Source organism: Miniopterus schreibersii (assembly GCF_964146895.1).
Source record: "Miniopterus schreibersii genome assembly, chromosome: 1".
NCBI lineage: Eukaryota > Metazoa > Chordata > Mammalia > Chiroptera > Miniopteridae > Miniopterus > Miniopterus schreibersii.
Genome location: NC_138101.1, coordinates 146,228,017 through 146,251,920, shown reverse-complemented (window position 1 = coordinate 146,251,920; position 23,904 = coordinate 146,228,017). Strand labels below are relative to the sequence as shown.

General features: G+C 46.8%; 1 protein-coding gene across 1 annotated transcript in view; it reads right to left on the bottom strand.

The window, feature by feature from the left end:
* Window positions 1–3,578: 3,578 nt before the first annotated feature.
* SORD (sorbitol dehydrogenase) overlaps window positions 3,579–23,904 on the bottom strand; it is a 35,127-nt gene continuing 14,801 nt past the window's right edge. The window contains exons 4-9 of the mRNA XM_081136220.1: window positions 20,582–20,741; window positions 16,664–16,782; window positions 11,328–11,393; window positions 9,552–9,727; window positions 5,935–6,056; window positions 3,579–5,028 (exon numbers count right to left, since the gene is read on the bottom strand). Of these exons, the coding sequence (XP_080992346.1) occupies window positions 4,863–5,028; window positions 5,935–6,056; window positions 9,552–9,727; window positions 11,328–11,393; window positions 16,664–16,782; window positions 20,582–20,741 (809 nt within the window). The 3' untranslated portion in view covers window positions 3,579–4,862. The remainder of the gene's footprint in view (window positions 5,029–5,934; window positions 6,057–9,551; window positions 9,728–11,327; window positions 11,394–16,663; window positions 16,783–20,581; window positions 20,742–23,904) is intronic.

The window sequence follows — 23,904 nt, the reverse complement described above, 5'->3', positions numbered from 1 at the left end:
TGAACAATGTACAAACTTGTGTGATAAAGGGAAGTAGTCACCATTATCTCCTGTGACCAGAGCACTGCAAACAGCTGACCTAAGGAACCTCTGGGGATTCCTGCCAGGAAGGAGAAGCTGAGGCAGGCTCCTGGGAGAAGCTGGTGGCTGGTGGTTCGGTGCACACAGAGCCTGTGAGGTCCCGGCAGGACCCACAAGGCTTCAGCACCACCCTCCTGAAGCCTGGAGCTGGTCCCAAGGGAGCTGCACCAGCACCAGGCCTCAGGGGTGTTGCACCCAGAACAGGCCCTCCTTCTTCCCACAGTTCCCTCCTCGCAGTGGACGAACTCCCTCCCCACCCCCACCCAGCCGCCGTGCCTCTGCCTCCAGTCCAATGTGGAGCGCAGAGAGGCCAATCAGTGACATCGAGCACGGAAGTTAGTGATAAGGCCAGACGTCCCAGGCTCAGCTCTGGGCTGCGCAGAACCCCTTGGGATCACACCTGGGAGACTGAGGCCAAGGACAGAACAAAGTGATGCCCAGGACACAGGTGCTTCCATAAGCTGCCCTCCCCACCTCAGGTCACCCCTTCCCACACACAGGAGATTGAAACTGAAACCCCAGAAGGTCCCTCACACCTCAGTCCTGAGGGACACCTCCCAAAGAGGTCCTCAGTCCCCAGGGCCTCAGGGCGATGGGAGCCCTGTAAAATATTAGCGCTGGAAGACCTTAAGACCATCCAGCCTAGTGATTTTCTTTTTTTTTTTTCTTTCCCCTCAGATTATTTTTTATTTATTTATTTATTTATTTATTTATTTATTTATTTATTTATTTATTTAATTTAATTATTGTTTAAAATATTACAGATGTCCCTTTTTCTCCCCAATGACCCATTCTACCCCATTCCTTCCCCCTCCCCAGTCCCTCTCCCCACCATTGTCCATGTCCTTGGGTTGTGCATATATGCATATAAATTCTTTGGTTACTCTCTCCCCCTCCACCCACCTGCCCTCCTCCATCCCTCTGACATTCATCAGTCTGATCTATGCTTCCATGTCATTGAATCTATTCTGTTCATCAATTTATTAAGTTCTTTAGATTCCACATATAAGCAAGATCATGTGATGTTTGTCTTTCTCTGTCTGGCTTATTTCACTTAGCATAATTTTTTCCAGGTCCCTCCATACTGTCCCAAGGGTACAAGATCCTTCTTCTTTACAGCTGTGTAGTACTCCATGGTGTAAATGTGCCACAGCTTTTTTATCCACTCATCTACTGCTGGGCACTTGGGCTGTTTCCAGACCTTAGCTATTGTAAACTGTGCTGCTATGAGCATAGGGGTGCATATATTCTTTCTGATTAGTGTTTCAGGATTCTTAGGGTACATTCCTAGGAGTGGGATCACTGGGTCAAACGGCAGCTCCATTTTTAATTTTTTGAGGAAACTCCATACTGTTTCCCATAGTGGCTGCACCAGTCTGCATTCCCACCAGCAGTGTACCAGGGTTCCCCTTTCTCCACACCCTCGCCAGCACATGTCGTTTGTTGATTTGTTGATGGCAGCCATTCTGACACAGCCTAGTCATTTTCAATCTTTTCATCTCATAGCACACATAAACTAATTACTAAAATTCGGCAGCACACCAAAATACTGTATTGTATTTTTTGCCGATCTGACAAAAAAATAGGTCTGACTTTGATTCATTCATGGTTATTGTTGTGTTGGCTGTTGTCATTTTTTTGACAACCTAAGGGAAAAGAGGTCAGTGCCCCTGACTAGTCAGGTATTGCATGTTTTAAAAATTCTTGCAGCACAACGTTTGAAAATCGCTGAGCTAGCCCAACCCTACCATTAAGAAGGGAGAAAGCCAAGGCTTGGATTGAAGTGACTTGGCAAGTCACACAGTTGATGGCAGGCCCAGGTTAGATAGAACCCAGGAATCCTAGCATCAAATCCTTTACATCTGCCTCTCATAGGCTCATGGATCCAAGACAGAGGACAGAGGCTCTTTCCCATACGAGCAACCCCAAGACGCTCCTACAGAAGGTGAGATCCAGTGATCTCAGGTCAGTGAGGGGTGTGAGCCCTGCTGTTTGGCTTCTACTTCAAGCCTAGGCTGAGATCATCTGCAGAGGACAGTTCTGGCGAAAGGTAAATATCCAATAATCCTATTTGCCTCCCCACTCCTAAACTCTGACCCAACCAACTTCCCCATTGACCCCCTTTCCTCTCCCAAAGGGAGCAAAACAGGAACCAGGAAGGAAGAGGCGGTACTGTGCTACTCAGTAGGGCTGGCGCGGCCTGAGAACAGGGATTGGAAGATCAGAGGGGACTTCATGTCAGCATCTGCGGTAACAAAGGTGGATGGCAAGTAGGAGTGGACAGAACTGAGTCCCCTTTCTCCTGTGGGCAGCCTTCTCCTTCCACCCTCTAGTTTGCCCGCAGGGCCCTTCTTCCCAGCTCTCCACCCTTACACCCTACCCCATGCTGGGAGTGCCGGCTGGGTGGGGTCCTGTGTTGACTGAAAGTGAACTGGGTGTCAGGCACCTCTGACAGAGCACACAGAAGCCGGCTGAGCCACTCAAGCTCAGGGAGCCCAAGGGAAATTTATATTCTTGGTTCCGGGACTGATTCACTGATTCCAGAAATATTTTCTAAACACTTAGGGGTGGTGTGAGGAATGAGTTCTTGGGCTTCCTGCAGATTCTTCCAGAGGATGTGGAGTCAAGGGAGCCCAGCAACAGCTCTCGAATACTGCCTTGGGCCCTCTCACCACCCAAGGACTGACTTGGCAGCCCACCCACACCACCTCCTCTCCTGCCACCCTCTCTGCCCTTGCATGGGAAGCTGTGAAATAGCACAGTAGCTTGAGAGCTCCTCTGGGGATTTGGAAGTGGGAAGTATTCCCCAACTGCTGTTTTCAATCAGCCCATTCATTTTTTGGAATTTCCCGCATGGCGGGCATCAGGAAGCCCATTTAACAGACCAGGAAATCAAGGCTCCAAGATATTGACTTAGAAGACACAGCCCAATCACCACTGTGTCATAAGTGACACGTCTTTGTACTTGGTAGTCTTACCTTTCCAGGGGTCCCTCTGCAGCTCCTAAGTCCCTTTCAGGTTGAGTGGCCTCCTCCCTCCACCAAATCAGAGGAAAAGTGCTACTTGTGAACTTAACACAGTAAGTTCACCTCCTTCAGGGGCATTCCTATTGGAAGCCTTTGGGCACCACTGAGCTGGGAGAGAGCTTTGAGAGAAGACAGCTGGCAAGTCTGGCCCTGAGCTAACAGGACTCAGAGAAGTGGGCACAATGGGCGATGTAGCTGCCTAGTCTGTGCATGTGTTGTGTGTAGACAGAAGTCTCAAGATCCGACCCTCCTCTGGAGATGACATAAGGAAAGTAGTGTGTGACCTTGAGCAAATTACCTGATTTCTCCATTTCTTTAGCTGTAAAATAACCACATGCATTTGGCTTGCTGTGAGGAAGAGAAATCATTAATGTAAATTTCCAACAATGAAATTACTGGACCTTTTCTTTTGTGAAATGATAAACCTAAGTCCATTCCTCCCTAAACAGAGGCACAAATCATGACAGCAGCCAGGTGCTACAAGCAGAATTTATTACCAAAGCAGTTTGAGGAATTCCAGGCACTGGTCACAGCCTTCCCCAGTCACAAGAAAGCCAGAACCTCTTCGAAGCTACCCTCCTCCCTCAGCTGAGGCGAGGGATTTAAGGCTGCAGCCCATGTCATGTCACAGCTACAGTACCCTCATTCCTGACTAATAATCTTAAAGTCACAAATGGACATAATGAGACTGGACCCAACTCTTACACAGTAAAATTAAAATAAGGTCACGATTTTAGAGAGATCATTTGGACAGAAAGATACCAAGAGTCTTAACTGGCTATGAGAAGGGGAAAGGTTTTCTGTTTACAGTTACCAGAATTACATGGAATTGTATAGTAATCATGCGGGAGTTTGAGCCTAGAGGGGATGTTATTTCTGTGGTGCCCCGACCAAACCCTCCTGGGCTATCAAAGGCATGATTTAAGGTCTCCCATGGGGACTCCTGGGGACTGTCCTTAGGTAGGCGTCTCCTGGTTGCCTAGTGACAAAGAAGCCTGCAGTGGCTACTCCTGAGCAGTGGAAGGAAGGGTGTGGGGGGGGCGGGGGGGAATAGGATGGTGGTTATGCACCTTGCAAACAGTTCTCAGGGGCTGGAAAAGAGGCAGTGTTGAGAAGTTCCCTATTTCTACATTTGGGGAATGCCAGTTGCTCTGACCTCATGTGGGATTTTGGTTTTATTTGTTTGACCATTTTTATAATTACCCTAGACCCAGGAAGGTCAGTCCCCTATTCTCTTTTTGTCATCAAACCAAACAGCACCTATGTCTAGAAACACTGTGCTCTGAACTAAAACTGCGGACAGCCCCTCATCCCAGACCCTGAGCTGCAGTTTCATGAAAATCAGCTTCTGAGCCAGTTAAGTCTTGATAAAGTTGTCTCTTCATAATCCCCCCCCCCCCCCGGCCACAGTCACGGTGGAACCAGGAACTCCATGGGCATGGGCAGGTTTCTGCCCTCGCTTAACTCAGGCACTCCCGGAAGGAGGGGAATTCCCGGCGCCTGCCCGCCAGACACTGCTCCACTTGCTGGACTCTGCTCAGCAGAAACAGTCACTCTGACTACAAGTCCCCCAGCTATCCCTACCTGTGTTTTTAAGGCATGCCAACTCCTCTGTGTAAGGCTCTCTGCTTATAATGAATTATTTTAATTATCCTTACTACTTAAAAGAAACTTTTGCCTTAAAGCCCACCCTTGCCAAGACATTTAGCCCTGAGAGGCTGAGAGGGTGGGAATGAGGGCAGAGCCCAATTAACATCAGGGATTCTGGTTGTTAGGGTCGCACTTGATCATGACTTTCAAACCCAATCCCTTTCTGGATGTTTCAAAGGCCTCCAGCGCATTCTCCAGAGGAAACCTATGGGTCACTAAGGGCTTTACATTCACAGACTTGGATGCAAGCATTGAAATCGCCATTGGCCATCTGTAAGAGATCACAAGGATTACATTCAATTTTCAGGAGGAAAGAGCCAGGCCCCCAAAGGTACCAAGTACAGCATCAGCTTGGCCATATTTATTTATAGCATTGTGGTCCTGTCAGGTCAATTCTACAGACCAACGATGGTGGGAATGATCTTAGGACTTGTAATGTGGGAGTACATAGCCTGTTCCCAAATGCCCCTGGCCCCTCTGCAATGTCTGCCATGAAGCCTAGAATTCTTTTGGCATAAAGACATATAGCATATGGAGACCACTGTGAAAAGGCAGGTAAGCTTTAGGGAGGCAGGCCAGGATAATCCAATCACCCTTTAGCAGCTCAGCTAGAGAGAGTTTACTGGAAAACTGGGACTCTGCTGAGGAAATGGTTAGACTCTAAAGGTGGGAGTAAGGGACTCTGGTGGGGAAAGTGTCCTGGACAGAGCTCCCCATCAGGACAGAGTGTGGAGCCACAGCACGCAGCTGGGTGAATTAAGCCCTCTCACTTCCCAGGGTGGGCCCTGGGGCTCTAGAAGGGGAGGCAAGAGACTTGAGTTCTTGCTGTTGTCCTTTCTCTCCTTGTTCCCTTTGAGGGGAGAAAATGGTCATCTAGTCACTTAAGTAAACAGAGAAGAGAGGGCCTGGGATAGGAGAGGCAGACACCCAAGAAGAGCATGTTTTCAATCTCCCTCCCTCCCCTCCCCCCTCCCTCCCTCCCTCCCCGCCTCTGCTGTCTCTACCCTCCTGTACTTTACCCAGGAGTGAACCCTCCTTTTGGACCCCTATCATATGGCACGGCTCTCCTTGTGGCCATGGAGAGCTCCTCAGGAATAAATAGGCAGAGACCCTTGGTCCCAGAGGTCTGCCCTGGTCTGCTGGCCACTTGTCACCCCCTCACCCACAACATACTCACGTGTTGCAGTATCGAAACACGCCCTTGATATCCACTTCCCGGATGGCTGCGTGCACTAGGGGGACAGAGGCCATCTCGGAACCCAGTCCCACAAGGACCAGGGTCCCACCAGAACAAGTGGCCTAAAGAGGAAGGAAGAACAAGAAAACGTGGGAAATAAGAAAATGCAGACTTCCCGCTCACAACAACACCGCCGTCACACAAATATCTTCTGATTGCATGAGGCGAGTATCCAAAAATCCCAGGGAATGATTCTTCCTATAACACTGAACTCTTCACCATGGTGGCCAAACTCAACAGAGCAGCCGAGTGAACATCACCTTTAAAGATCCTGAAATAATATACTTCACCACCGGTGGACCAGGCAACGTGGGAGCATCCTTCACTGTCTACAACATCCCATGAAACAGCCAAGGTTCTCCAGACCTCTGGGAGACAATCTCCCCTACAAACAAGATTGATCTTCAGCAATCCCCGCGCATCTTTGAAAGCTGTGCCACTTCATACCAGATGTTGGCTTCAGCCACTCCCTCGTCCCAGCACCTGTTCTACCTCCAGAGTGCCCACCCCACAAGACAGGACTTTTGTCAAACCTCTAAGGAACCACCCTCTTGGTGAGAAAACTACTAAGCACTACACAAATAGGCGGGGTGGTTGGGGGGGGGCTATTAGAATTCTGTGGTTTAAAAACTTCCTTATACGTGCAAGCTGGCATTTAAAATTATCTTTGTTCTAGAGACTTTCATCCCAATAGTATTGGTCATAACGGAGTCTGTCCTCTTTGAACATCTATCTGCCTTATCAGTTCTCTCCTGCAATGGGCCAGAGACTGGGATTTCTCTTGACACTCCCCACGTAACTCCTGAGTGTTGTACCTGCCCCAGAGAACTCTGGGGATCACTGTGCTCGATGTGAGACAGAAAAATCGACAATTCATTCCAGCTCCTCTCTCTGAGGGGAAGGATACACCATGGAGAGAGGCCTGCGGCACGGGGGTGACTCTGGCATTTGCTCTTTTGAGCCGTGGGACCCTGGATGGTGCCCTGTCAGCCAGCTCCCTCCCATGCATGAACAAGATGATGTCTCCCCAGCGGGGGGTACCAATCTCAGTGCTTGGCAGGAGGACAGGCTCACTGTTTGGCACGTTTTCTGTTTTTTTTATCGAAGCACAGAATCACTTAAAAACAGCCTGTGACAGATGAACTCAGCAAGAGGGAGGGAATCTCACAACTGGAAAATGCTGCTCTCTCCACTGGAAAAGTAGGGGAGAGAGGTCAAAGTTGTGAGTGAGCCACAGAAAACTGAGAACTTTCTAGGAAAACTGTTTCCCCACCAGCATTTTCTCTTCACCTGGTGAGAAGGAGGAACACGCTCAAATTGGCGGTCCCAAGCTGTCAGGAGGCCAGCAGTTTGCTGACCACAGACAGGTGCTTGGACTACATGATCACTGTTCTGAGGGTGTGACCTCTGCACCGAGGAGATGACCTCAATTCTACCCTAAGCATTTGCCACTTGGCCTCACGAACATTATCTAGTCATGATAATGACTAGTCATGATCTGGCAGGAAAGTAACTCTCAGGTATGTCCTTACAAGGTGCTTCCACCTAACCTGCCTGTTGAGGGTGGCCTGTGGCATTTCTACAGCATCTGTCATGCATGATGGCTCCCCTCCCCATTCAGGAAAGGCACAGGCCTCAGGCCTGGTGAGGCCCTTGGGTCACATCTACCTCCACGCTCACCTCAGGTAACCTGGCAACTGGGCCCTCACCATTCATAGCTGGAGATGCCAGCTGTTCCCAGATCTTCTCCAGGCAGGACAAAAGAGGAAGGAAAACTTTGAATTGAGAAGCCAAGTCTTTTACTGCCTCTCTGTGCATGGGGGGAGAGGGGGTCCCTGACCTGCCAGCAAGTTGAAGATAGTAGACATACTTCACTCATCATAGACCTCAAAGTGTCCAAGACTTGTCATGAACTGACTGATCTTACCATCTCCTCTGTGTTTTGATTTCTCTTTGCCCCAGGGCGAGGGTGCCACTTGGTCCTTCCTCCTCCTACCACTTACTCTGCACCTGATGCCATGGGCATCTTGGTAGGAGGAGGGCTGGGCAGCTCTGCCAGGTACCAGGCCTAAGGGCCATGCCACACAGCTCAAGGGGTCAGCTTTCCCCAGAATGTCTTATGTGGTGCAAAGTGCCCTTGTGCATGACCCGGCTGTGACTCAGAAGGAAGAAGGAAGCCCGGGCTGCTAGGGGGAAGCAGTCTGGGAGGCAGGGCAGAGTCCCAGTGGTGGCAGTTGTTGCCACCCCTGCCCCTCCCACCCTAGCATGATGGCCCACTGGCTTCTTGCCCCTTCTTTCCCTTCCTCTCCTAAGCAGTGGACAGAGTAGGGAAAACACGGGCATCGGAGCAGTGTGCTCAAGGCAAGTCACTGGACCTTTCATTGTAAAATGTGGAAAATGATGACTGACTGTGCAGAGTGGCACACAGCAGAAGACCTGGCACACAGTAGGGTTCAGAACCTGGAACATATTCTTTCTTTCTTTTTTTTTTAATATATCTTTATTGATTTCAGAGAGAGGAAAGGAGAGGCAGAGAGAGAGAGAGAGGGACAGAAACATCAATGATGAGAGAGTCATTGATCAAGCCCACAACCGGGCATGTGCCCTGACCGGGAATCGAACCCTGATCGCCTGGATCCCAGGTAGACACTCAACTGCTGAGCCACACCCGGCCGGGCTGGAACATATTCTTTCTCCCCTCTTTTCCTCACACTTTGACCTGTCAAAGCCACTTCCCCTCCCTCCCCCTACCTGCCAACTTTGCATAAATTATAGGTGGCTCCAAGGACTTATCAGGTATTGACAGCTTATCTGTTCCTAATTCTGGGAGACAGCAGTAGCCAACTGTCACCCTGAAAAATCACCTCACCTTTGTGACTAACTGAACCACTGGCTGTCACTTTCTATAAATGATTGCAAGACCAGTTTTCTTCAATAAAATAAGATAAGGATTTCCCCCACTTAACTAAGACATGCTTCCCTGTTCCTCCTATCAATCCTTTCTCAAGGGCACAACTTTTATGATCACAGGTATGACCGGGACAGCAATCCCATCCTAAATGTGTGTTACTTTCTTTCAAGGACTGTGCATATTTGTTTCCGTGTTTAAACCTCACAACGACCCAAGCAGAATGTTAGGCAAGTGCCTCCATCTCCACAAGAGACAGAAGAAAACAAAGATACAAAAAGGTGACTTGCCCAGCTGGGCGTGGCTCAGCGGTTGAGCACCGACCTAGGATCCGGGGGATCCGGGTTCAATTCCCGGTCAGGGCACATGCCCAGGTTGGGGGCTCGATCCCCAGTCAGGGGCGTGCAGGAGGCAGCGGATCAATGACTCTCTCATCATTGATGTTTTTATCTCTCTCTCTCCCTCTCCTTTCCTCTCTCTGAAATCAATAAAGATATATTAAAAAAAAAAAAGTGACTTAATTTTGCTGGGGAGACAGAAAGCAAGTCAGTGGAGAAGTTTGGCCCTGCGCCGAGCCCGGGAGCTGCGCCCCCCCCGCCCCCCTCCCGGTTTGGCTGCCCGCTGCCCGCTGCCCGCTGCCCGCACTCACGTAGATGCCCGCCTGGATGGCGGCCTCCGCCCCCGTGCACTCCACCGTGACCTCGGGCTTGCGCCCCAGGAGACCTTCCACTTTACTGGCGATTTCCTGAGGGCTCTCCTTGGACACCTGGAGGGTAAAGTCAGCCCCGACTTCCTTGGCTTTAGCCAATCGAGAGGCAGACAGATCTGAAATGGAAACAAACTTTCCTTCAAACTGAGAAACGGGGTGGCGGAGTAGGGAGAAAATAGCAAGGGAGGCGCACCCCCGGCCGGTGTGGCCCAGTTGGTTGGGCGCTGTCCCCGCAGCGGGCTGGATCCCCAGTAGGGGGCGTGCAGGAGGCAGCCCATCTATGTTTCTCTCCCTCTCCCTTCCTCTCTTTCTAAAAATCAATAAAAACTTTTTTTTTTTAATGGAGGTACAGGTTCTGATGGCAATAAATCTCTGGTGTAGTGGGTGGTGTCACTGAACCCAACACACAAAGTCTCTCTACCTTCACACACTCCCGTACATACCACACATCTGCACATACACACACACTCTTCAAACACATGCACGCTTTCACAGATACCTTCCATACACACTCTGACAGCTTCTCCTCACACAAAACACCCTTCTGCACCCCCACTACCCTATTAATCCACACTCACCCGCATACCACACAACTCTACACACCCCCACACTCACAGATAACCTCCTTACACATGTGCACACTCCGATACCTCACACACACACACATTCTCTCTCACAGATGTCTTCTCCACATACACACACCCTCTGATATCCCACAAGCTTCCATACATATCACGCTGCTTCCACAAACACACCCACACATGCTGTTGGATAACCTCACCTTACACATATACACTCACATCTCTCACTCAAAGCACACACCTCACACACAAACATCTCTTTTTTTTTTTTTTTAATATATCTTTATTGATTTCAGAGAGAGGGAGGGAGAGGGAGAAGGAGAGAGAGAGATAGAAACATCAATGATGAATCATTGATCGGCTGCCTCCTGCACGCCCCCTGGTGGGGATGGAACCCACAACCTGGGCATGTGCCCTGACCAGGAATCCAACCTCCATCTCCTGGATCCTAGGTCAATGCTCAACTGCTGAGCCACACCAGCTGCGCACAAACATCCTCTTATAAATTACATTATAGCCCTAGCTGTTTTGGCTCAGTGGTTAAAGCATCGGCCTACAGACTGAAGGGTCCTGGGTTTGATTCTGACCAAGAGCACATACCTCGGTTGCAGGCTCGATCCCCGGCCCTGGTCGGTGTGTGAGATGGAGGCAATCAGTCAATGTCTCTCTCTCACATTGATGTTTCTCCCCCCGTTCCGTCCCTCCACCTTCTACTCTCTCTGAAAAGCAATGGAAAAAAATATCCTCGGGTGAGGATTTAAAAAAAAATTAAATACATTACACTTTCTACTAACACCACATCACACACATACACACAAACACTCCCTGTCTCCTGGGCTTAGACAAATGAAGCAAGGGCTGAGCCTTGGTTTAGGACTATGTAGGCAGTATGGGCATCTTATGTCCATACATAAAGAGCCAGGGCCTCTTCTCCCAGCAGCTTCAAAGAAGTCTCCTCCTCAGCCCTGACTTGGTCATCCCCTGGATGGGCTTCTCAACCCTAGAACCCAGAGAAAAGAGGAAGAACCCCTTCAGAAACCCAGTACCCCATGAAGGGAATAGGTCTTATGCCTCTGCCTCAAACTATAGGCCCAGCTGTTTCCCCACTCAAGGATATTTAAAAAGAAAACCTTACCAGTCACCACCACTTGAGCTGCACCCATTGCCTTGGCCACGAGCAAATTGACCAGTCCAATTGGCCCTAAATAAAGCAGGAAATGAGAGACGAATGTGAAATATGAAACATCAGTTCTTCCCCCCGTGCAGACCATAAACAAGAACCATATATTTTGTGTATGCTAGAATCTACCCCAGGGCCTGACACAGTGAGACCTTAACAACTGTTTGTTGAATGAATGCATGAGGAATTGTTTTCTACATGAAATTTGCTAGCAGTGCCAGGTTCTGTTTGATTCTCTCCTAAAACAGAGCTATAAATTTTTCACTTTTGAGCACTACTTGGGGATAAGGTTAAAGAACCAGAAGGCTCAGGGAAACATATAATTTTTTCAGAGAAGTTATTTTAGAAGGTCTGGATGCATTTTCCTGTCTGTGCCTTGACCCCTACCTTCTTAGAACCCATTACACCTCCCCAAGGAGAGACATCTTGTTTTTAGGTGCCCTCTGAGGACTACCCTGGAGTGTCCTTAAGTGAGCTGGCTCCCTGGGTTGAGGCAGCTGTCAGGCAGCCCCAGGATGTTCCGGTGACTAAGAATCAGCCTAGAGACCACTTGCTTCCCCACAGTTATCTACCTGCTGGGTGACATGATTGTTTTAATACAAAAACCAGACCCACAAAATAAGGCTATGCAGAAAATCTTTGGGGATTTTCTTTTTGGACACTCCCCTTGAAAATAATTTTGTGAGTTCCCCCAGAAAGCAAAACGCTGGAAAATACCTGAAATAATCAACAAAGGGATTAGTTAAATAAACTACTGTGGGATATCACATAGTTATTAAAAATTATGTCATAACTTTTATATCTACTGACATGAAAAAACACTCATAATATATTGATTTATTTTATTTTATTTTAATATTTATCTTTATTGGTTTCAGAGAGAGAGGAAAGGAGAGGGAGAGAGAGATAAGAAACATCAATGATGAGAGAGTCATTGGTCGGCTGCCTCCTGCACACCCCTGACTGGGAATCGAACCCTGATCGCTTGGATCCTAGGTCGACGCTCAACCGCTGAGCCACGCCCAGCTGGGCTTGATTTTTTTTTTTAAAAAGTAAAAAAATGAGGCATATTCAACATGATCTCATTTTTAAAAAGAAAAGAAATGCTCTGCATCAAAATGTTAACATTGATTCTCTCAGGCTGATGGAGCTGTGGGTAAATGTTTGTGTGTCTACATGTGGTGTGTATAACTAATCTATTCTTTTTAAATCCTCACTTAAGGACATGCTTAGAGAGGAAGGGAGGGAGGGAGAGAGAGAGAGAGAGAGAGAGATCAAGATAAATTGGCTGCCTTCCGTACCTGCCCCAACAGGGATCGAACCCACATTACTCAGGTAATGTGCCCTGACCGGGAATTGAAACAGCAACCTTTTGGTGCACAGGATGCCGCTCAACCAACTGAGCCAGTCGGGACGGGCTGTCTTATCTTTTTTTTCTATGGCAAAAGGTATTTAAAAAAAAATCTGCCACCTGAATCAGACAGCCTGCTTGCTTACTGAGGCAAGTCTGTTCTACACCCATCAACCCACTGAGGAAGCCCTATGGTGGCTTATTTGGCTCTGCCAAAGAAAAATCAGTCACAAACATACATAAGGATTAACTCGAAATGGATTAATGTCTCAAACACAGACCTGAAACTATAAAACTCCTAGAGGAAGACAGGCAGGCCTTGGCTGGGGGCTCAGGGTAGGTGGGGGAGCAACCAATCGATGTGCCTCTCTCACATCGATGTTTATCTCTTTCTCTCTCCCTCCCTCCCTTCCAGTCTCTCTAAAAACCAATGGAAAAAATATCTTCAGGTGAGGATTCACAACAACAAAAAAGAAAGAAAAGAAAACACAGGCAGTAAGCTCCTCGACGTCAGTCTTGGAGAAGAATTTTTTTGGATATGACGCCAAAAGCAAAGGCAATACAAGCAAAAATAGGTGGGACTATATCGAACTAAAAAGCTTCTGCACAGCAAAGGGAACCATCAATAAAATGAAAAGGGCAACCTACCAAATAGGAGAATATATTTGCAAATCATGTATTTGTTAAGGGGTTAATATCCAAAACATATAAAGAACTCATATGACTCAATAGCATAAATAAATAAATAAATAGGCAATTTGATTTAAAAAAATGGACAGGGGATCTGAACAGGCTTTTTCCCAAAGAAGACATACAGCCCTAGCTGGTCTGGCTCAGTGGTTAGAGCGTCAGCTCGTGGACTGAAGGGTCCTCCTGGGTTGTATTCTGGCCAAGGGCACCTGCCTCGGTTGCAGGCTTGGTCCCTGGTCCTGGTCGAGGCCCATGTGGGAGGCAGGAGGCAGTCAGTCAATGTGTCTCGCTCACATCGATGTTTCTCTCTCTCTCTCTCTCGCTCCCTCTCCTTCTCCCTTCCACTTTTCCTGAAAAGCAATAAAAAAAAAAAATCCCTGCGTGAGGATTAAAAAAATAATAAAACTATGAATTTTTCAAATTGTAGACAAAAAGAAAAAGAAGACATACAAATGGCCAGCAGGTATGTGGAAGAGGTGTTTAACATCACTAATCATCAGGGACATGAAAAGCAAAACCACAGTGAGGTACCACCTCAGACCTGTTAGAATGGCTGTTATCAAAGACAAGAAGTAGCAAGGGTTGAAAAGATGCAGAGAAAAGGGAGCCCTCAGACACGGTTGGTGGGAATGTAAATTGGTGCAGCAGCTATGGAAAACAGTATGGAGGTTCCTCAACAAACTAAAAACACAGCTATTAAATGATCCAGGAATTCTACGTCTGAGTATCTGAAGAAAATGAAGACACTAATTCAAAAAGATATGCGTGCCACCATGTTCATGGCGGCATTATTTACAACAACCAAGACATCGAAACAACATAAGGGTCCATTAATGGATGAAGGGATAAAGAAGATGGAATATATATACAATGGAATATTACTCAGCCATAAAAAAGAAGGAAATCTTGCTATTTGTGACAACATGGATGGCCTTTGAGGGTATTATGCTAAGTAAAATATGTCAGACAGAGAAAGACAAATACCATATGATTTCACTTTTATGTGGAATCTAAAACAAACCAAAAAAAACACCCAGCTCATAGATACAGAGAACAGATTAGATGCCAGAGGAAGTGAGACAGTCCAGTAAGTCAGGGCAAGTGGAATAGGGAAACTGAGATGGATAACTGAACAAATTGACAGAGCAACTTATAGAAGAGACAGGTCACCTCCCTAGAAATAACATCTAGGCCTCAGTTGTATTTCAGCTCCAGACCCAGAAAAGCAGCAAAACCAGGTGGGCAACTAGCTGTGATGACTGACAAACCCCTGCCCTGACGCTGATCAATCAGTGAAGACCAAGACCCTGAAGGAGCACACCTAGAAAACTGATGAATATTCTGTTGAACCCTCCCCTGAGACCTCCCCTAAAACTCCTGCCTGCAAGAGAGAAATAAAAGCCTAAGACAAAGGATCCATCGTGTGCTCTCCCTCTGGGGAGCAGCCCCTGCCATTCCCTTTCCCCTCTTCTTCCCCCACTTCTTTTTTTATTTTAATCCTTACCCGAGGATATTTTTTTCCATTGCTTTTCAGAGAGTGGAAGGAAGAGAGTAAGAGAGTGAAACATGGATTGGTTGCCTCCTGCACTCACCCAGACCAGGGCCTGGGATTGAGCCTGCAACCGAGGTACTTGCCCTTGACCAGAATCGAATTCAGGACCCTTCAGTCCACGGGCTGACGCTCTAACCACTGAGCCAAACCAGCTAGGGCTTCTTTCCCCACTTTTCCCCCCGGGGGCATGCATCTCCTAAACCCTAAGGGACCACATAAGACTTGCAACCTGGGGATCAATGGGCAGCTCATCACAGGCTAGCCCCCTGAACCTGTTCCCAAGGCCCCTTTTTCTCTGACTTACCAGAGAGCTAAGGCAGCCCAGCCTAGACTATCCTGTTGCTTCTTCTACACTAAGCCCTTTTTGGTTTTACACCCCTAGCTTTAATAAATATCTCCTTAGTCACCTGGACTCACGTTATGAAATTTTTCCTGCAAAGTCAAGAACCCACACACTACTGACCAGCTGGCCCTAGAGCCCTCTCAGGAAGCAGAGCAGGTAGGGAATGAGTGAAACGGGTAAAGGGGGTCAAAAGGTACAAACTTCCAGTTGTAAAATAAGTAAGTCATGGGATACAATGTACAGCATGGTGACTATAGTTAATAATATTGTACTGTAAATTTGAAAGTTGCTAAGAGAGTACATTTAAAAGTTCTCATCCCAAGAAAAGGAAATTTTGTAACTATGTATAGTGATAGATGTTAACTAGGATTATTGTGGCAGTCATTTTGCAAGACAGTTGACCCTTGAACAACACAGGTTTGAACAGCAAAGGTCCACTTATATGCAGATTTTCCTCCCCAATAAACATCTACAGTATTATAAATGCATTTTCTCTTCCTTATAATTTTCCTAATAACATTTTTCTCTAGCTTCCTTTATTGTAAGAATACATGATATAATACATATAACATACAAAATATGTGTCAACCAATTGTTTATGTTATTGGTGAGGCTTCCAGTCAACAGTAGGCTACTAGTAAAGTTTTTGGGAGTCAAGTTATACTCGGATTTTCGACTGTGCCATAGGCGCGAGCCCCTAACCCAGGCAGTGTTCACAATATTTGTACATTGTATACAAACATCAAATAAATACGTTGTTCACCTGAAACTAATGTTATATGTCAATTATACCCCAACGCACCCCCCCAAAAGTGTACGAGGAACACCACCAAGGAGTGTGAGCACGCTGCCAGAGTCGCCAGCAGTTAGAAGTCTAGAATGATTCCGTCTGAGGCCGCTGGGGCTTGCTCGGTGGAGGAGAGAAGGCAGCTTCCAGGGCAGGCCGGGTGCTGGCTCATGGGGGGCTGGGCTCTACTCCTTTCCCTGGCGGTGAGCAGGGCCACCTCGTTCCTAGATGGACCAGAAGGCCACTTCTCTGGTATGATTTGGAAGTTCCAAAAGTTGTCCTTCCCTATACTACCAAAAATATTTCCCTAGATTCCTGCCAAGGGATCCCAGGCTGCATTCTTTAAATGTATAAAAGAGTCATGTTGCCCAAGAAATAACATCATTTCTGCAGATAGTAGTTTATTTAGCCAAGTGCTGGCCACTGAGGAAATGGGACACTGTAATCCTCTTCTACCCAGAAAGATCCCAGGACCAATTCCAGCCTTTGGAGGGGGAACGAGAAGGGCAGAGGCGTCCCCACATTCCCCTTTAATGAATTCATGACCAGGGTATCGCCTGTTCCTTACCAGCTCCACTCACAAAGACCTTGTTCCCCAGGGTGACTCCAGCGCGCCGGCAGGCGTGGATCCCCACAGACAGTGGCTCAATCAGGGCCCCTTCCTCAAAGGTGACATTGTCAGGAAGCCTGGGGAGTCATTCAACACACTCAGTTAGTCCCTCTGGGTTGACAATGATAACAATAGCTCCTATTTATGGATCATTTATTTATGTGCCCGGCAATGTGCTAAGCAATTTACGTAAATTCACTCATGTAGATCCTCAGAGCAGTTTTGTGGTAGGTAGTATTATTCCTATTTTACAGATGAGGAAACTGAGGCTTGGAGGATTAAACAACTTGCTGTAAAGGTTCAAAACTAGTGAGGGGCTCAAAGGATTTGAATTTGAAACCAGATACATAAGCCACGTTCTGGCATCTCATTTTTTTCTCAAACTGATAACCTTTCTGGTTTCACTACAGCGAGCAATCCCCATGATCGGCAGCTTTGCAGTGATTTAGGAGCTGGCGCCACCCTGTTCATCGTTTCCCCCCATGACACGTTCCAGAAGAACCACACCTGATGGCAGCAGCTGCCCGGCTGCCCCAGGACTGGTTGAGGTGGGAAAAGGGCCTGTCTTGCACACAGCTGATTAAATGCTGTGTCACCTTCCTTCACCACTGGGTTCTTGGTTTTCACTTCCAAGTCCACTGGTATCTTGATCCTTTTAACAATCTTCCCGAAGATGACAGCAAACATTTGCCTAAGGCTTTACAGATTAGAGTGCTTTCTCATCCATTATCTCATTTAATCCTCCCGTGACCTTGTCAGGTGAGAAGGACAGGCTTTATTTTTACCTTTATTTTACAGAAGAGAAAACTGAAGCTCAATGACATTACGAGACTTGGCCAAGGTTAAAATGCTAGTGAGTGAAAAAGCAAAGTTTGAACCCAGGTCTTCTGATTCCATTTCCTTGGCCTGTCCCATGTCAGCTGCCTCTTGGTACAAGCAGCTCCATAGTTAATATTTAATTTTTGCTAGTTTTTTTTTTAATGTTTTTATTGATTTTGGAGAGAGGAAGGGAGGGAGAGAGAGATAGAAACAATGATGAGTCATTGATCAGCTGCCTCCTGCACGTCCCCTACTGGGGATCAAGCCCACAACCCAGGCATGTGCCCTGACCGAGAATCAAACAGCCATCTCCTGATTCATAAGTTGATGCTCAACCACTGAGCCATGCCAGCCAGGCTCTGCTAGTTTTTAACTGCCCAGTATTTATTTATTCACTGCCCCAAAAAACTCCACATGAAAACCCTCTCAAGTTGCAGCTCTGGCTCAGTTGGTTGGGTGCCATCCTGTGCACGGAAAGGTTGCAGGTTCGATTCCCTGTCAGGGCACATGCCCAGGTTGCTGGCTCGATCCCCAGTAGGGGGCGTAAAGGAGGCAGCTTCTCTCCCTCCCTCTCCTTTCCTCTCTCTCTGAAAATCAGTAAAAAAGTCTTACAAAAAAAAAGAAAACCCTCAAATTACAAAAGAAAGAAAGGTGGCAGCCAAACCATGTGCTGATCCCCATGATCCTTCTGTCCCTGTTCACGATCCCCGAATACATAACAAGGCCTGCAAGTGGCCTGACTGCCACCTACCACACATTCCTTCTCCCCTCCCTTCTGCTTCTCTCACATCATTTCCCCCACTCCAATCCACCCTCCTGCTCTGATTGCTGTCATCACCCCTTCTAACCCACTCCATCAACTCCATATGAAAAAATAAGTTTGAAATGGAATAATGAAGACTCCAAAACTCTCATGGACCCAACCACCACACCCTCTCAGACACATCTGCTCCTTCCCATCTGCGCCTCCCCTAAAGCTTGTATTGGCTCTAAGCTAAAAGTGGCCTTTGGTCAGGAACCCTGTGCTCCTCTCCCCTTCACGCTGACTTTCCCTTGGAATGAGAACACGAAGGAGAAAAGGGTTGGGGATGGTGCTAAGAGAGGACTGTCATCTGGGAGACACCACACGCCTTTTCACACAGGCAGCCACAGCCAGCAGCAGGGAGGCAGAAGCACCAGGCGGAGTCCTGGGGCCCAGCCCCTTTGCCACTGACCTTGGGAGAGTTACTGGGTCATCCTTCCCCAAACTTGTTCACTGGGGGTTGAGTGAGGAGGGGGATGAGACGCTCTACGTGTCTTCCCAGCCCTAATCTTTCATGACTTTATAAACACCAGAGAATGACAAGGCAACTTGGTGGTTTTCACAAGGTTCAGGGAACAGGCCAAAGGGTCAGAGGATTACCCAGAAGCCAAGGAGGAAGCAGGAAGATAAACTGAAAATAAGGTGGGTAGGAAAAAAATCCTCACAAAGAGAAACCAGAGAGAAGGAGTTGGGCCCAGAGCTAGGCTTGGAACACAGACAGAAAGTACCCTGGGAGGAGAGGTGGGGGTTACATGTCCCCTAGAGCCCTTCCCAGTCCTCCCATCACCATTGCCAGGCAGAACTCCCCTCCCACAGCAAACCACCCCTTTCCTTCCCCAGCCCAAGGCTCCCTTTCAGGACTAACCCTATACCATCCCCCAGACTCAAGTTCATGGCTACAACATATGATGGCATCATTTATTGAGCACCTCCTATGTGCCAGGACTCATGCTGAGCACTTAATATTCCTTTCTCGTTGAATGCTATCAATAATTCTATGCATTTTACCATATTGGTTCTATTATCATCTCTATTTTACAGGCAAGGATACTGAGGTTACAAAGTTCAAGTAACTTGCTCAAGGCCATGCCACTGGTAAATGGCAGAGACCAGCGGTTAGTCGCCAGCTTTACCACTTTGCTCCTCTGCCTTCCACAAAAACCTTGTTTGGTACCTTGAGTTGGAAAGGGCCCAGGAATCACTTGCTGAAAGGTGGACTCTACCCACACAACCTGCTTTCTTCTAGAGCAGGTTTTGGATGTTGACTTAATTGAACTCGTCATGAGGTCTCCAGCCTGTGACTCCTCTCAAGGCTGCCACTGGCCACTTGAAAACTCAGATCTGTCCGACTGCCCCTGTGATTGGCACCTGGCCTCCATCAGACAAGCCCCATCCTGGCTGACGGAGCCAGAACTAGGGCCAGGCTGGGAGAAACCAGAAGCTAAGTGGCACATCAGCCCCCCAGAGCTCCATGGGCTGGGGGCCACGTAGGAGGTACAGCACTTTGCTTCTGCCAGACACAACTTCTTACCCAAAAAACCATTTTGAATGTTGGGGTCATGCAGTGAGCACAGGGCAGGAGTTCAAGAATCACAGCCTGACTCCTGGCCTTGCTCTGTGCTGGAGTCTATTAGCTTCCTCCTGCCTCTGCTAACCCTTGCACTAAACTGCACTACTGGCCCCTGCCTCATCACTATTCTTAATGGAGGTAAGATAAGATAAGGCATGCAAAGCATTTGCTATCACAAGGCCTGACACATAGTAATAATAATTGTGCCTTTACATGCATTGTCTTATTTAACTGTCTGGTGATTAAGTCATTTTCCCAAAGTTACTCCCTAGGAGGGAGTGGGTCCAGGATCCACAGTCATGTGCTGGCTCCTTGCCAAGCCTCCTCAGTAAGCCCCTGCAAGTCACTGCTGTTAAAATTCTCTTTCCTGTAGCTATACTGGAAACCAGTGATGGAAGATGAACCACATGTTGTCACCAGGATGGCTGGAAAGGAGTGAATGACTTTAGCAACAATTTTCTATTGCTGCTCTCATGAGTTAGACTGAGAGACTAAAACCAAGCACTGTGACTCAGTCTTAGCTCTAGTCAGGCTGGCCTCCCTCCAATCACCACTGTGCAGGTGCCTCATGTCTGGAATTAAGAGCTAAAAAGAACAAAGAAGTCACTACAGGAAAGTAGAAGAAAGAACACGGAAGAAATGGAGGGGGAGAGGTCCCAGGTGGAAGGCTGGGCTGGGCACTAACTTGTAGCAGAAGTTGGCATTGTGCTTATAGAACCGGCAGAGGTTCCCATCATCGGGGGGCGTGGCACAGAAGAAGATGGATGGTGACAGGTTGTATCGGCCAATCTTGCAGAATTCATCGGTTTCCCGGGGAGCACCAGGCTCGATGGCAACACGATCACCTGAAAACAGGAGTAGCCTCAGAGATGCTGTAAAGGGACACAGGCTCATGGGCAGATACCAGCAAGGAAATCTGGCTAAATGAGCCAGCCTTCTCCCTGGGGACCCAGGGTATTCTAACCAAACCCAGCCCATTGGTGCCTCTAAAGGAAACACAGAATGCAGCAGTCTCACACTCTGGGATAGAATGACCAGCCCACTTCTCCACACTGACCTGGCCTGCCGTTTACCAACTCATGGACCAAACCAACCTGCCCTCCAGCTCTACAGCCACCTCCCAGCTTGGGAAACTCAGAACTAGTCCCATTTCTAAGGCAAGCCAGCTCCAGTTTACACCTCAAACTGCTGCAAAAGAGGTAGCTAGTGTATGGTGTTTGCAGACATTTTTTTCTTTCCCTCTTTTGAAAACATGGGGCAAGGCCTTTATAAAAGCCATACAGTCTGGCTGTGTTTAGACAGTAACTAGAAATCAACTGATTCCTGGTTAGCAGAACCGTTAAGGCAAATGACCCGCAGAGGCCTCTGACTCTGGCAGAGCAGAGATTAACATTCAGGCTTGTGAACTGCTGGCTCTGTCCTACTTCTACTCTACGTCTCACCAAGTTGGCTTCAAACGCAGCGTTAGAATTGCTCTTCTCTCTTCTTAATAGGAAAATTTTCAAACATCTAGCAAAGTTGAAAAAACTGTGCAGTGAACACCCAGATATCTTCCACCTAGATTCTTCAATTAACATTTAGCAACGTTCACTTTATCACATATCCATCCATCCCACCTATGCATCTCTCCTGTATCCATCAACCCTTCTTCTCTAATGCATTTCAAAGTAGGTTGCAGACATTAGTACACTGCACCCTTAAATATTTCAGCCTGCATAGCATTAACTATTCAATACTTGTTTATGATGATTTTTTAAGGTAAAATTTTGATATTGATGAAATGCACAAATGTTAAGTGGACCACTAGATGAATTTTGATAAGATGCATTCACCTGTGTGATGTAAATCCCTGTCAAGATACAGAACACTGCCACTATCTTAGAACTTTCATTCATGTTTCTTCCCAGTCAGTCGCCACCTCCAACTCAAGAGGGGTGTACTAGTGGTATTAGGGCCCTCCTGAGCCTAAAGAATTGTTGTTAGCAGCCAGAGAACAACCCTGAAAGATCTGCCTTTTACTAAGCAGAGACACATTAGGTTATTTTTTTATGTCTTTTGTGTTAAAAGTACCCACAGAATAGTGTAGTCCCGGTATGTAGTTAGTGCTCATTAAAATAGTGGTGGCGATGGTGATAGTAGTAGCAGTAATATATAGTAGCACCAACTATTTTTATTATATTTATCATTATTATAATTATTTGAGCTAGTATTATTATAGAAGAAATTCAAACTATAAGATAGATGGCCACAATTAATTAAATTAATTAATATATTTATTTTCATTAATTTTAAGATTCAGCCATGTCTTTGCACAGCATGACAGCTCATTAGTTCTATTACTGAGTGGTATTACATTTCTGTGGTTTGTGAAGCCAGTCACATCCCATTTTTGGCAATTATGAATAAAGCTACTATAAAATTTAAAAGAAAAAAAGATAGATGGCCAGATTGTACATAAATTAGGAATTTTTCCATGCCTTAGATTTACTGATTCTTTAATATTCATGTTTAAATTTTATAAACAAGTATATCAAGAACTACTTAGTGAGTGGTTTTCTTCTTTCTAGATTAGTTGATTAGAGCTTTAAGTAAAAGTTAGCAAATGAAACACTTAAATGAAAATGTTGTATTCTAAAAAAAATTACCCACAGCCTGGCCAGTGTGGCTCACTTAGTTGTCAACCCAGGCACCAGAAGTTGTCCAGTTCAATTCCTGGCACATGCCTGGGTTTCAAGCTCGATCCCCAGCAGGGGGCATGCAGGAGGCAAACTATCAATGTTTCTCTCCCCTCTCTCTCTCCCTTCCTCTTTCTCTAAAATCACATTTCTTTTTTACAGTGCTGTTTCTCTCCCTCTCTCTCCCTTTCCTTTCCTCTCTAAAATCAATAAAAACATATTTTTAAAAAAGCACCCACAGAAATCCCTGTGGCCACTAACATGCATTCCTCTACCTATGTACGCCTCCTCCTTCTATCCTCTGTGCTTTCTCTGCCGCCCGAGGAACTTTGTCCAAACTACACTTCTAGCCTTGACAATGAATTCTTCAACTTAGCACTTAAGATCCTCCATAATTAGGTGGAGTTTATATTATTCAGTTTTGTCTTCTAATTATTATTACATCATCATAGTAATATTATAATAACTCACAGTTGTATGGTACTTTTTAAAGAGGGACTTTTGTTCAGATTATGCAAATTTATCATCTCCACTAACTGTCCAAGACAGAACCTCTGCTCTGAGCAGCACAGACTTATTAACAACCCAGCTACGAAACTCCCACCTCCGTAATTTTATTAGGCTGTTCCTCTTAACTGGAATATTCGCTTCTGACCTCTTCAGTAACTCAAATACAAAACCTTTCTCAAGTCTCCACATGCCGAGCACTTGCTTAGGGTGAGGAAGGCCAAGGCAGGCAGCCTCGCTCTAAGGCTAACTAGTGTGCGACCCTGGGCACCACCATCCTTCACCTTCTCCCTCTGTTAATCAGGAACACGACGCCTCATTATTTGGTTTCAAGTACAAAGTAAGTAATTTACGAGTTAAGTATTTAACATGGAGAATAACAATAGTAAGTCAATAAATGTTATGTTTTCTTCTTCTCATAATTATCATCTCATAATTACTACTGTTAAATGTCTAGCTCAAAGACCTATCTCCTCCATGGACTTTCTTTACACACCTGTGCCCCTGGCAAATGCCCAGGACACATATATCCTGATGTCTCGTCTCCCCAACTAGATCGAAGCATCCAAGGATCTTATCTTCTCCATATTTTATGTCCCTCAAAGCACCTGGCACAGGCTGGATCCATTGTCAATGCTAACTAAGCGCCCATTATAACTTAAATTTAGAGACCCCCCCCATTCCTTGTTATGACATATATTTGGAGACCTCGTCTAACAGCCACCAATCGGTGGCTGTTGGAAGCTTTGAACCTTCCACCTTGAAAGAACCCTGCAAAACCTCAGGGGCTTTCTTGACTTTACTGATGATGGAGGGCCTGACTTAA